Source organism: Myotis daubentonii, chromosome 11 (assembly GCF_963259705.1).
Source record: "Myotis daubentonii chromosome 11, mMyoDau2.1, whole genome shotgun sequence".
In the NCBI taxonomy this organism is placed as follows: Eukaryota; Metazoa; Chordata; class Mammalia; order Chiroptera; family Vespertilionidae; genus Myotis; species Myotis daubentonii.
The window spans coordinates 79,836,163-79,850,611 of NC_081850.1; the positions used below are offsets into that span (position 1 = coordinate 79,836,163).

The 14,449-nt window shown below is 58.5% G+C and overlaps 1 protein-coding gene across 1 annotated transcript; it reads left to right on the plus strand.

The window, feature by feature from the left end:
- Positions 1 to 2,437: 2,437 nt before the first annotated feature.
- On the plus strand, positions 2,438 to 8,951 carry LOC132212514 (bile salt-activated lipase-like). Its single transcript, XM_059658405.1, is given in 12 exon segments — positions 2,438 to 2,545; positions 3,357 to 3,516; positions 3,617 to 3,739; positions 3,926 to 4,123; positions 4,689 to 4,819; positions 5,218 to 5,325; positions 5,442 to 5,559; positions 6,110 to 6,296; positions 6,465 to 6,668; positions 8,137 to 8,334; positions 8,585 to 8,801; positions 8,803 to 8,951. Coding segments are annotated over 12 exon segments (1,776 nt in total). The 5' UTR covers positions 2,438 to 2,479; the 3' UTR covers positions 8,869 to 8,951.
- The last annotated feature ends 5,498 nt before the right edge of the window (positions 8,952 to 14,449 follow it).

Genomic DNA, 14,449 nt, shown 5'->3' on the forward strand with positions numbered 1-14,449 from the left:
CATGCCCTGCTGGCTGCCGACTCAGGCCTTCCTTCATTCCACGCTGCTCCCTGGTGGTCAGTGCACATCATAGCCAGCGGCCGAACTCCTGGTTGGTCAAAGTCCCGTGGGAACAATTTCCATATTAGCCTTTATTATATAGGATGGATCGGCTCCCTCCTGCGTGCCCCCTACTGGGGATTGAGGCCTGCATGTGCATTGACTGGGAATGGGAAGGGTGACCTGTTGGTGCATGGGAAGACGCTCAGCCAACTGAACCACACCGGCCAGGCTATTTTGTTTATTTTACTTTTTAAAATGTATGTATTTTTTATTTCAGAGAGGAAGGGAGCAAAAGAGAGAGCCAGAAACATCAATGATGAGAGAGAACCTTTGATTGGCTGCCTTCTACACACACTCTACTGGGAATCAGGCCCACCACCCTGGCACCTGCCCCTGACTGGAATCAAACCTGAGACCCTTCAGTCCAAGATCGAACCACTGAGCCAAGCTGGCTGCGGCCTCTTTTATTTATTTTTAAATTTGATTTTATTGTTGATGTCTGCCATTTCCCCCCTTTTCCCCTCTGCACCCAGCTCCCACCCCACCCGCCCCAGTCCCTCCCCTGTCTACTGTCTGTGTCCAGGGGCCCTGCGTCTATGCACAGGAGTTCTTGATGAATTTCTTCCAGTTCTCCCTCCACCTTCACTCCGAGTTCTGTCCTTCTGTTCCATGCTTCCATGTCTATGGTTCTGTTTTATTTGTCAGTTTATTTGGTTCATTAGATTCCACATGCGTGAGATCATGTGACACTTGTCTTTCTCCCACTGGCTTACTTCACTCAGCATAATAGCCTCCAGGTCCCTCTAGGCCAGTGGTGGCAAACCTTTTGAGCTCGGCGTGTCAGCATTTTGAAAAACCCTAACTTAACTCTGGTGCCGTGTCACATACAGAAAATTTTTGATATGTGCAACCATAGTAAAACAAATACTTATATTTTTGATATTTATTTTATATATTTAAATGCCATTTAACAAAGAAAAATCAACCAAAAAAATGAGTTCGCATGTCACCTCTGACACGTGTGTCATAGGTTCGCCATCACTACTCTTGGCTGTCTCAACAGGTAAGAGTTCCTTCCTTTTTACAGCCGCATAGTATTCCATGGTGTGAATGTACCACAGCATTTTATCCACTCACCTACCGATGGGCACTTAACAAACGCACCCTCAAACCCTTTGCTCCCCGGTCCTCACCCACAGGCCCAGCCTGCCCGGCTCCTGCTTCCCACTGTGGGTCCCTCCCCACCTGCATCACAGGAGACCTGGGCTCGGGATCAGCAGACAGCCAGTGTGGCCAGTGTCTGTGGATCCATGTGGTGCTGGGCACAGCCCCAGGCGTTACATAAGCCGGGCTGTGGCCTGTGTACAAGCAGGGCTCCTGGTAGCGAAGGGCTGAGGGGCCCGGGCAAGGGGCTCCTGGCCTGGGAGGGCTCTGCTGTCCCTGGGCCCTGAGCGACCCCCATCCCTGGAGAAGACAGTGCTGCCAGCTCCACAAAGACAGGAGCCCTGGGTTTGTCCATGGAGTTTCCTCTGGTTCCCGAGTGAGACACCCTCCCCGAGCCACACGCTGCCTTTCTGCTCTCACACACTCTGCTCAGACCTCTCTCCCTCTGTCTCTCTGTGTCTCCATTACCTGCCTCTCCCTCTGTCTTCCTCTCTGTTCTCCCCACCCTCACCCCCACCCCTAACGTCTCTCTGCCGGTGCTGACTGTGAGGGGTGCCCTCCCTGAGGGCAGGATCGCCCTGTGTTGCTCTGGGCCCCACACCCAGCTCGGACTGCACACCAGTGGCCCTTGGACCCTGGCTCAGCCACGTGGCTGCCCAGGAGCACACAGCCCTCTCTGTCCAGAGGCGACATGCCAAGTCCCCTGTGAACTCCCTTTGCTGGGCCCCGGAGCTCCAGGAGGGGGCCAGGCCGGGGCTGGTGGGAAGCTGGCCCCCTTCTCTGAGGGTGAGCCCAGGGCCTTGTCAATGAGCCACAATTGCACCCACCAAGGCCCCAACCCTCAGCCCCTGGCCTGGGCCACCTGACTATTTCCAGTTACCAGCCCAGGTGCACTGAGGGCACCAGGCACCCACGAACAGCAGATCATGAGCAAGGAGGACCATCCCTGCACCCGTGCATGTGTGTGTGTGTGTGTGTGCCTACACCTGCATGACCTTGGCCCTGAACCCACCTGGAAAGGGCAGCTATGCATGTGACTGTGTATGTGAGTGTCTGTGTGCCCACACCTGCATGACCTTGGCCCTGAGCCTGGCTGGAAACGGCAGCTATCATGGCCCCAGGTGTCCTGCCCGGAGGAAGAGGCAGAGGGAGGGGAGGAGAAGGGAACGATCCACAGGCAGCTGCCAGCCCCAGCTCCCGGATGTCTCCCGGATGTCCCGCCCCATAAATACCCCTGCTCAGAGGCAGGGGCCCTGAGACAGGCACACGCACCATGGGGCGCCTGGAGCTGGCTGTCTTAGGCCTCGCCTGCTGCTTGGCAGTAGTGAGCGCAGCAACGGTAAGCGAGAGCCCAGCGGGCGAGGAGGGGCCCCTGTCTGCTCCCCAAACCCGGCCTGGGAACTGGGTCCGGCACCGCGGATGGGAGGTAGGGAGGGTAGAGGGGAGGGGGCAGGCAGGTGAGGCTCTGGCAGGAGGAGCCCCTGAGAGCCCACACCCAGCAGGCACTTTCCTGGCCCTTCCTCTGCTCCTGCATCCACACGCATATGATGGCGCAGGCGCAGCTCAAATACAGGCCGCCCACGAACTTGAACGTCAGAAACCACGAATAAGTTCTGGTACAGGCGCTCTCCAGGGCACACAGGGTGCACTGACGCCAAACACAAACAAAACCCCAGGGTCACTGGCGTCCTCAGTGCTGATTTGCGGAGTCCGCCTTGGCCACCAGGGCCCTCAGGGTGTTCCTCTGTCCGGGGATGGCCATGGCCCCGCACAGAAGGGAGCTGGGCCCTGAGCAGGCCAGCAGGTTGCCCATCACAGCCCCCAGCGTCGGAACAGGAGTCTGGACCTCGGTCGAGTTCAACTCGGAGCTCGGGCCCTGGCCCCAGCCCCTGAAAGGGGCAACACCCACCTGCTTGTCCGTGGGCGGGGCCCCTCCAGGGGGAGCCGGGAGCCTCGGGGCCTCTCCAGGGTCTCCTTCCTCAGGGCCCTGCTACTGGGTGGGAGCGGGGCTTCCACAGGAACCCACAGCTACAGGCGGGTGAGACTAGGGGCCCCACCTGGAAGCTGTCCTGGAGCCCTAGAACCTGCTGGGGTTGCCCCACCCCACTGGCCGCCTAGCCTGCGCCCCCTGAGCCTGGCCCTCTCCCCAGCTGGGTGTGGTGCACACGGAAGGGGGCTTCGTGGAGGGCATCAACAAGAAGCTTGGCCTCTTCGGCATCGGTGGCCGCTCTGTGGACATCTTCAAGGGCATCCCCTTCGCCACCTCGCCCAAGGCCCTGGAGAACCCCCAGCTGCACCCTGGCTGGCAAGGTGGGAGTCGGTGGGGGGGAGGGGGCTGCCGGGCTGGCCCTGTACCTGCGGTGGGGTATGGGGCCACCATCCTCACGCCAGCCCCTCTGGTCACCCACAGGGACCCTGAAGGCCAAGGACTTCAAGCAGCAATGCCTGCAAATCACTCTCACCCAGTTAAATACCAGGGGCTCCGAGGACTGCCTCTACCTCAACATCTGGGTCCCCCAGGGCCAGAAGGAAGGTGCATCCCCCCACCCCATGCCTTCCTGGTCCCTGAACCTGCAGAAAGTGCCCAGGCAGCCAGAGGCCCAGCCCTGCCCAGCCCCTTGGCTGTGTGTGGGCTCCAGAGCTGAAATTCCCTGAAACAAGCACCCAGAGGGGATGGGGAGGGGCAGCTGGGGTCACCGGGTCTGCTCTCCTGCCTCAGTTTCCCAGAACCTGCCTGTCATGATCTGGATCTTCGGAGGAGCCTTCCTCTTTGGGTCTGGCCAAGGGTTCAACTTCTTCAGTGACTATCAGTTCGACGGGGAGGAGATCGCCACGCGGGGCAACGTCATTGTGGTCACCTTCAACCACCGTATTGGGCCGCTGGGCTTCCTCAGCACCGGGGACGCCAACCTGCCAGGTGTGTCAGACGCGTGAGTCCAGGGGTGAGGGAGCTGGCAGGGGCCCTTCAGCACCACTTTCACCGAACAACTCCTGACAGTCTCCCAGAGAGACCCAGAATTCTACTGGCAGAGCAGGAAGCTGGGGATGGACAGTGAGACACAGGAGCCCATCGGCAGCTGTAGCGAGAGAAGAGGCTGCCAGCCAGCCATGCAGGGACCCAGGAACACCAGGGAGCAGATACCCAGACCCAGGAGGACCAGGGAGCAGGGACAAGGTACCAGGGAGATCAGAGACCAAGGACAGGGACCCAGGGAGAAACAGAAGATGAGACACTGACGTGGTGACTCAGGGGACACAGTTGTAGGACAGACAGACAACAAGAGGGACCGTGTCAGGGAGAGAGTAGAGCAGCCTGGCCTTCCTGGCCCTGGTCCCCTACCTGAGCCCCACACCCCCTCCAGCACCTCATTCAACAGGCTCCTGGGACCCGCCCTGCGCCATCCTGGGGCTTGACAGGGGTCTCCACATGGAGGTCCCTCTCTCCCCATCCCAGTTCTGATGGGCTCCCCCATCTGCCCCAGGTAACTATGGCCTTCGGGACCAGCACATGGCCATTGCGTGGGTGAAGAGGAACATTGAGGCCTTTGGGGGGGACCCCGACAACATCACCATCTTTGGGCAATCATCCGGAAGTGTCAGCGTCTCTTTGCAGGTCTAAAGAACAGTGGGAGGGTGGGACTTCCTCCCAGGGTGTTAGTGGGGAGCTCAGGGGGAGCTGATGGGAGCTAGGAGAGCTAATGGGGGCTGAGGGAACTGACGGTTGTTGGGGTAGCTGATGGAGGCTGGGTGAGCTGATGGGGCTGGGTGAGATGATGGGAACTGGGTGAGCTGATGTGGCTGGGTAAGCTGATGGGAACTAGGGGAGCTGATGGGGCTGTGTGAGGTGATGGGAACTGGGTGAGCTGATGTGGCTGGGTGATGTGATGGGAACTGGGGTAGCAGATGGGGGTTGTGGAGAACAGCATGAAGCTGACAGTCTGGGTGTCCCTGGTGGCGCCCGGGTGGGCAGGAGAGGCGAGGCCATGGTGACAGGACCTCTGTGTGTCGCAGATCCTCTCTCCCTACAACAAGGGCCTCATCCGGCGAGCCATCAGCCAGAGCGGCGTGGCGCTGACCCCCTGGGCCATCCAGAAGAACCCTCTCTCCTGGGCCAAGGGGGTAAAGGGGAGCTGCAGTGGTCGGGGGGAGGGCTAACTCCAGTCCACGCCCTGTCCCGGTACCCATGGCCGTCTGCCCCACACTGGCCCCACCTACCTGTCTCCCACAACCCCCAGATCGCCAAGAAGGTGGGCTGTCCCCTGGATGATACTGCCAGGATGGCCAAGTGTCTGAAGGCCACCGACCCCCGGGCCCTGACGCTGGCCTATAAGATGCCCCTGTTGGGACGGAAGTGTGAGTGGGGACTCCATATGGGGGGATGGCCATGCTCCCAAACAAGTGAGGATTGAGGGGCTGCGGCCTGGCCTTTCACCCGCTCACTGGCATCCCTGGGAGCCCGGTGCCGTCGGGGCCCTTGTTGCCTCCGTGGCCTCGACTGGCTGTGCTGAGGGCGCCATCCCTCCCTCTGAGCCTCCCTGGGTCCTGACCCCTTGGGAAGCTGGTTCACCTTTTCCCCCAACCACGGACAGAAACAGTCATTTGCACCCAATTTTAGGGGCCTCAGACACCGTGGCTGTCAGCGGGATGGTTTGGCCCCAGGGAGCCTGTGGCAGTCAGCACACAGTCTGGATCGCCACACTGGGGGGTGCTGACTTCTAGCGGACAGGGCCAGGGAAGCTGCTCCACACCCGCAGGGCAGCCCAGGCCTTAGAACTATCCAGGCCCCATGTCAGGGGACAGGCTGAGGACCCTGGTCTGGATCAGAGGAGGCAGGGGCTGCCCCTGGGCCCGGGGTCTGGCAGGGGGGCTCTGAAAGGTGTGAGGACCCCTGCTCTACAAGCAGACCCAGGCCTGTACTATTTGGGCCTCCTCCCCGTCGTGGATGGAGACTTCATCCCCGACGACCCCATCAACCTTTTTGCCAACGCGGCCGACATCGACTACATCGCTGGCACCAACGACATGGACGGCCACCTCTTTGCCAGCATTGACTTGCCAGCCATCAATGTGGCCTTGCTGACCGTCACAGGGTGAGTAGGGTTCAGGGCTAGGGAAATGCCTGGGGGCCTCTTGGGGAGGCCTCAGCTGGAGAAGGAAGTTGGCCGGTGTAGCGGGCCATCCGCAGGCCCCTTGCGGTGGTTTGGGGGGGATGCTACGCTGGCCCAGGTCCAGGATCCAGTGTCGGCTTGTCCCTGCAGGGAGGACTTCTTCAAGCTGGTCAGCTGGGCCACCATTGCCAAGGGGCCCAGAGGTGCCAATGCCACCTTTGACTTCTACACGGCGTCCTGGGCCGAGGACTCCTCCCAGGAGGCCAAGAAGAAGACGGTGGTGGACTTTGAGACCGACGTCCTTTTCCTGATGCCCACGAAGATGGCCGTGGCCCAGCACAGAGCCAACGCCAAGTGAGGGCCGGGGCAGGAGAGGCCTGGGTCATGGGCCTGCCCAGCAAGGCCTCCCAGTGGGCGGCTCAGGGGGTCAGGGAGGCCCGGGAAAGCCGTGATGGGGTCACAGCGGTGCCTGCTCCATCTGCCTTGCCCAGGCCTGACGAGACTTGAGAAGTCCTCTCCTCACCTCCCAGCTCAGGGGCCTTTACAAAACCCTCCTCATGTTACTGGGAAACCCCCGGGTGGGCTGGGGTTGCCTGTCCCTGTGTCCAATAACGAAGGCCGGGTTGAACCATATGAGCTGTTTATTGAGAAGGCCAGCCAACCAAGAAGACAGCGTGCTTACAACCATTCAAATCCTGTTTTCCAGCAGGTGTACGGGACAGGACTATAAAGGCGAAGGGGCTGGGGTGCTAGGTACAGCCCTGGGTGTCCGCACACATCAGCTATTGTAGTCCCTGAACCATGAGATGATGTGGATGAGATGATGTGGCTGAGATGATGTGGATGAGATGATGTGGCTGAGATGATGTGGATGAGATGATGGGGATGAGATGATGGGGACGAGATGATGGGGATGAGATGATGGGGATGAGATGATGTGGATGAGATGATGGGGATGAGATGATGGGGATGAGATGATGGGGACGAGATGATGGGGATGAGATGATGTGGATGACATGAAGGGGATGAGATAATGGGGATGAGATGACGTTTTGACTCCTGGTGGGTCTGTCTGACCATGCTTATCGGTTCTGCTTGCTGGATTCAAAGCTGAGTCACATCCTTCATTTTTTGCACAGGCCTTCAAAGGAAATTTCAGGAAAACTTAACCCCCTATTCTCATAAGTATGTGTGTTCTAAGATTGAAAATAATAGGGTTACCGTTCAGATTAATTCAGGTGCTCTATCTATCAGGTTATCAGTGCCCCATTCCCTCAGCCCACAGGCCTCCCTGCAGTGTCTGCAGCCTCCCCGCACCCCCCAGGCCGAGGGGGACAGAACACGGGATGATGGTCTCTGTTGTGGGTTTGGAGTTTGCCAACACTCATAACAACTTTGGCCTGCGGCCACCTGGTAAACCTCCAGTGAAAATAAAAAGTACATTAGGGATGCCGACACGGAAGGGACAGAAAGCGATGCCTAGAAAGTGTAGGATGAAAGCTTGTAGCAACTACATGAACTTGTGTTGTTCATTGGATGGGTCAGGTATGTACCCGACGAAGAACACAAACTCATCTGCAGAGAAAAGGAAGGAAGACGCCTCTGTAGGCTTTGGGGAGGGAAGTGTGGATACACTTGAAATCCCAGAACCACAAACCCCACGGCCTTCCCTTCCCCGGTGCAGGGACCCAGGTCCCTCCTGAGTCTGGGGATTTCCCGGTTCCTCCCTGTTCTCCCCAGGGCTTCCCTCCAGGGCCCAGCTCTTGGCTGGGGGGCCCAGGTGAGCTCCCTGCCAACTTGGGCCGTGTCCCTCCCTCCTCAGGAGTGCCCGGACCTACACCTACCTGTTCTCCCATCCTTCTCGCATTCCGTTGTACCCCAGCTGGGTGGGCGCCGAACACGGTGAGGACCTCCAGTACGTGTTTGGGAAGCCCTTCGCCACCCCCCTGATCTACCGGTCCCAAGACAGGACTGTCTCCCAGACCATGATCGCCTACTGGACCAACTTTGCCAGAACTGGGTAAGGCGGGTGAGGCTGCGCCAGGCCTCCTGCCACCTGGGCCCACATGCCTGTCCCCTCATGTACACTTAACCTCCCTGAGCCCCAGTACCCCCTGTGTGTGAGGATAGAGCTACTGGTTGGTCACAGAACATGTACATGCCCAGCCCGTGCCCAGGAGACAGTGAGGCCCTGGGGGTTCGGGTCAGCATGGTGGTCTCCAGCCTCCTGTGAGCACTCAGACCCCACACGGCCTTTTCCTCATCTGCAGGGACCCCAACCAGGGCCACATGGCTGTGCCCACCCAATGGGAGCCCTACACCCAGGAAAACGGCAACTACCTGGAGATTAACAAGAAGATGGATGGCCAGTCCATGAAGCAGCACCTGAGGAGCAGCTACCTGCAGTACTGGACCCAGACCTACCAGGCACTGCCCACTGTGAATGGAGACGGGGCCACCCTCGTGCCCTCCTCGGACGACTCTGAGGGCTCCCCCTGAGCCCCCCACTGGTGACTCTGAGGGGGCTCAGATGCCCGCAGCCATTGGCTTCTAATGTCCCTGCCCCAGGGCCACAGGTGGGACCCAAGGAGCCCACCTCCCTCCCCAACTCTTCCTGAATAAAGCCCTTCTCTCTCTGGCAACCCTCTTTGCCCCCATGACCTCAGCTGCCCGCCCAGGCTCTGCCTGTGTCCAGCTCAGGAAGTGGGGTGCCCCCCTAATTTCAGAGGAGAAAAGAGGGTCAGAGAAGCATCAGCGCCAGGGCTGAGCTCAGGCTGCAGGCCCTGATGGGGGTGAGGGTGGGACATGTGGGCAGTTGCCTCTGGAACACTGGACCCAGCCTTCGCATGCCCTCAGGGTGCGAGGAGCGGCTCTGTTTAACGGGAATGGCCTGGGAGAGAAACGGATTCGCCTCCAGCTGGGTCCCAGGCAGAGGCAGTAATGCATCCCGCTGGGCTCAGAGCGGAGGGTACAGGGCTGGGCCTTGGGTGCCCGCTGGCTCTGGCAGAGTCCGGAGGGGAGCGGGAGGCAGAGAGGAGACGCAGGGCCATGGCCACCTCAGCAAGGTCTGGGACGGGGCACCGCCTGCACCAGGGCTCCCCCATCCTGACCTCACATGGCCCGGGCGGCGGGCACTGTGGACACCCCCTGTTTTGGACAGATACTAGGCCTTGAGAGGGGTCATGTGCCCCAGGCCCTCACATCAAGAACTCAAACCCAGGTCTGAGACTCAGGTGGAAACTGTGGACACCCCCGTTGTAGACAGTTACTGTGAGGCATGCTCACCTGTTCGAACTCAAATGACAGACTCAGAGACAGAAGTGCGGTGAAAGCAAGACCTTGACTGCGCTCTGGAGAGCGGGTGTCCGCCCATTGCACAGGCTCACCTGGGCCGGGAGCACAGTCCACTTAATTGGCCATCCTCCGGTTCCTCATTGGCTCCGTGCTATGGGCTCAGCTGTTTCCTGACACGTCCTCTAGGTCCTCCCATTGGGCCATTTAATATAATTGGGCTGAGGCCTTTTCTACTTGCTCCCCGTCTCCCTGTCTAGCTGAGGCCGGTGCCTGGAGGGTCTCCCACATGATGCCGGCCCACGCCCACAGGGCCTTGGTCTCCCATTTTCGTCCCTCCCCCTCCCTTCTCTGTGCCTGGGGAGGTTCAGGCACCGCTTCCATCAGAAGCTGGCCATGCTGGCACATGTCCTACTGCGCCAGGGCTCCAAGAGGGCTCACGTGCCCCAGGCCCTCACAGCGAGGACTCAAGCCCAGGTCTCAGACTCCATAGCTCACCAGGTCAGCTCAGATCTGGCGTGAGGGCTCAGAGGAGAGAAGGTTCCTGCTGGGGTGTGCATGGCAGGGGCAGCTCAGGGCACCAGCCGGCCACCGTGATGCACACGGTCCAGTGTTTCCCTGGCCAGGCGGTGGGAACAGCGGGCAGTGTGTGTGGTGTTCCTCTCGCCCTCCCTGCCCCATCCTTCCACCTCCCCCACGAGGGGATCCAAGCGCCCACCTTCCCATGGCAGAACCACAGCACAGCCCTGGACAGAGAGGGGAGCTAGCCAGGGCCTGGGGGCTCTCAGGGCTCCAGCACATCTACCCTTCAGGATCAGGGAGTCTAAACTGGTCACAGCCCGAGACGAGGGCCTCAGACCTCACAGCCCTGGGTTCCTCTGGGCCAGGGGCTGTGAGTGCTCAGGAATCAGCAAGTCTATCCTGCAAACCCGCACTCACCTGGGACTCCTCAGACCACGTGCGGGCAGGCGAGGGGGGCGGCCCAGCGCCTGGTCCTGGGTGAAATGGAGCCTGTGAAGAGCGGCAGCTCCTGGTTCCCGGGGCCCAGCTGTCGCCTTAAATGAGCTGCATCACAAATGCTTCCTGTTTCTCGCTCAGCACGGCCAGGGGTGAACCTGAGGGGGCAGGGGTGGTGAAGGATTAAAGGACAGACAAGCCCTAATCAGTTTGGCTCAGTGGTTAGAGCATCGGCCTACAGACTGAAGGTTCCCATGTTCGATTGGGGTCAAGGGCATGTACCTTGGTTGCGGGCACATCCCCAGTGGGGGGTGTGCAGGAGGCAGCTGGTAAATGTTTTAACTCTCTATCCCTCTCCCAGCCTCTCTGTACAAAAATTAATAAAATATATTTTTTTAGAAAAATAGAAGAGGACGACAGACAGGAGAATAAAGCTGGGGCTGGGTGGGGTACTGCTCTCGGATGGAGAGACAGGGCCACAGCCTGCAAGCTGAGTCTTTGTTTAACAGCCAGTTTCCACGAGGCAAAGTAAGGGCTCAAGATGTTTACAGTGTCTCACAGGTTTGGAATCTACTCAATTACATGCACCTGAACCCTATCAATGCTGCACCTCCCGCAGCCTCTATCACTGTGCCACCTGGGACCGCAGGTTCGGACCATAAGGTCAAGTGTATAACTATAGCCTTTGGTTATAACTGTGCTGGGAGGGCTTTGTCCTCTAAGCCGGGACTTGCACGTGGCTTTGCCACGAGAGAACCTGCCCTCTCATTATCTGAGGTTTGAATCTGTCCAAACGCTGTAACCGCTCTCCACACTTCCCCAGTCACACTGCCGCCAGAGAGGCCTTCCCAGGACGGGTTCCGATTCAGTTAAGGAAGGCCCGGGCCCTGGAGAACAGAATGCGAAGTCCCTGACAGAGGCCACTGGCCAGTACTCTCCGCCTCGCCTCCCCAGTGACAGGCTTTGATCTGTCCACACTCCCCGACTTAGTGCAGGTGGGTTCCTACTGAACTTGAAATCTACGAGTTCCTCCTGGTGGGCAGCAGAAACCACAGGCCCAGCCAAACTCCTCCCTCTTCCGCCAAAGGAAGGCAGCCCGTCCTGGGTCAGGAGGTGGTCCTTGCAACTGTTACTTTTTAAATATCAGGGAAAGCCCTAGCCGGTTTGGCTCAGAGGACAGAGCATTGGCCTGAGGACTGAAGGGTCCCGGGTTTGATTCTGCTCAAGGGCACATGCCTGGGTTGTGGGCTGGATCCCCAGTGTGGGCTTGCAGGAGGCAGCTGATCAATGATTCTCTCTCATCATTGATGTTTCTATTTCTCACTCTCCCTTCTTCTCTGAAATCAATAAAAATATATTTTTAAAAAAACCATCGGGGTAAAATATACATAACAGAAAATACTCTAGTTGAACAATTTATAAGACTTCAATTCAGTGATGTTAATTGCAATCACACTAATGTGCAATGATAACCATTATGTAGTTTCAAAACTTTGCATCACTAAAACAAAAACTTTATACCCATTTCACAGTAACTCCCCTCCTCTGAGTCCTATTAATATATTCTACCTCCTGTCTCAATCTATTTGCCTATTCTAAACATTTCTGTCACTTTTTTAAAATTTATTTTTTTTTTAGAGAGAGAAGGAGAGAGAGAAACATAAATCTGATAGATACACTAGAGGCCCGGTGCAGGAAATGCACTGATGGGTCCCTAGACCTGGCCAGGGACCAGGGCCGATTGGGGCCTTCCTTCCCCCGTGCCCCCGCCTGCATGCCCTGCTGGTTGCCGACTCGGGCCTTCCTTCATTCCACGCTGCTCCCTGGTGGTCAGTGCACATCATAGCCAGCGGCCGAACTCCTGGTTGGTCAAAGTCCCGTGGGAACAATTTCCATATTAGCCTTTATTATATAGGATGGATCGGCTCCCTCCTGCGTGCCCCCTACTGGGGATTGAGGCCTGCATGTGCATTGACTGGGAATGGGAAGGGTGACCTGTTCGTGCATGGGAAGACGCTCAACCAACTGAACCACACCGGCCAGGCTATTTTGTTTATTTTACTTTTTAAAATGTATGTATTTTTTATTTCAGAGAGGAAGTGAGCAAAGAGAGAGCCAGAAACATCAATGATGAGAGAGAACCATTGATTGGCTGCCTTCTACACACACTCTACTGGGAATCAGGCCCACCACCCTGGCACCTGCCCCTGACTGGAATCAAACCTGAGACCCTTCAGTCCACAGATCGAACCACTGAGCCAAACCACTGACCCAAACAGAAGTTCTGGATTCATCTCTTCCCGCCCTCCCTCCACTTTCACTCCGAGATCTGTCCTTCTGTTCCATGCTTCCGTGTCGATGGTTCTGTTTTATTTGTCAGTTTATTTGGTTCATTAGATTCCACATGAATGAGATTATGTGACACTTGTCTTTCTCCCACTGGCTCACTTCACTCAGCATAATAGTCTCCAGGTCCCGCCAGGCTGTCTCAGCGGGTCAGAGTTCCTTCCTTTTTACAGCCGCATAGTATTCCATGGTGTGAATGTACCACAGCTTTTTATCCACTCATCTACCGATGGGCACTTGGGCTGTTAACAAATGCACCCGTCAAACCCTTTGCTCCCCGGTCCTCACCCACAGGCCCAGCCTGCCCAGCTCCTGCTTCCCACTGTGCGGCCCCCTCCCCACCTGCATCCCAGGAGACCTGGGCTCTGGGTCAATAGGCCCAGCTCTGGGCCCAGCTCCCTTCTGTGCCAGGGACATGGCCGTCCCCGGACATTCGAGTTTGTGGGCGTCCTGTATGTGAGCTGCGCCTGCGACATCGTATGAGTACGATGCAGGGGCAGAGGAAGGGCCAGGAAGGTGCCTGCTGGGTGTGGGCTCTCGGGGGCTCTTCCTGCCAGCGCCTCACCTGCCTGCCCCCCTCCATGGTGCTGTCCCCGGCTATCCTGCCTCGACAAAGGGGCAGAGAGAGGAGGAAGGAAAGGCGACCACCACAGCGGGCGAGGCAGGGGCCCCTGTCTCCTTGAATGTAGTTTTAGAACGACAAGCAGGGCTCCTGGTAGCGAAGGGCTGAGGGGCCCGGGCAAGGGGCCGCTGGCCTGGGAGGGCTCTGCTGTCCCCGGGCCCTGAGCGCCCCCCATCCCTGGAGAAGGCAGTGCTGCCAGCTCCACAGAGACAGGAGCCCGGGGTTTGTCCATGGAGATTCCTCTGGTTCCCGAGTGAGACACCCTCCCCGAGCCACACGCTGCCTTTCTGCTCTCACACACTCTGCTCAGACCACTCTCCCTCTGCCTCTGTGTCTCCATTATCTGCCTCTCCCTCTGTCTTCCTGTCTGTTCCCCCCACCCTCACCCCCACCCCTAACGTCTCTCTGCCGGTGCTGACTGTGAGGGGTGCCCTCCCTGAGGGCAGGATCGCCCTGTGTTGCTCTGGGTCCCCACATCCAGCTCGGACTGCACACCCATGGGCCCTCGGACCCAGGCTCAGCCACGTGGCTGCCCAGGAGCACACAGCCCTCTCTGTCCGGAGGCGACATGCCCAGTCCCCTGTGAACTCCCTTTGCTGGGCCCCGGAGCTCCAGGAGGGGGCCAGGCCAGGGCTGGTGGGAAGCTGGCCCCCTTCTCTGAGGGTGAGCCCAGGGCCTTGTCAATGAGCCACAATTGCACCCACCTAGGTCCCAACCCTCAGCCCCTGGCCTGGGCCACCTGACTATTTCCAGTTACCAGCCCAGGTGCACTGAGGGCACCAGGCACCCACGAACAGCAGATCATGAGCAAGGAGGACCATCCCTGCACCCGTGCACGTGTGTGTGTGTGTGTGTGTGTGTGTGTGTGTGTGTTTGTGCCCACACCTGCATGACCTTGTCCCTGAACCCGCCGGGAAAG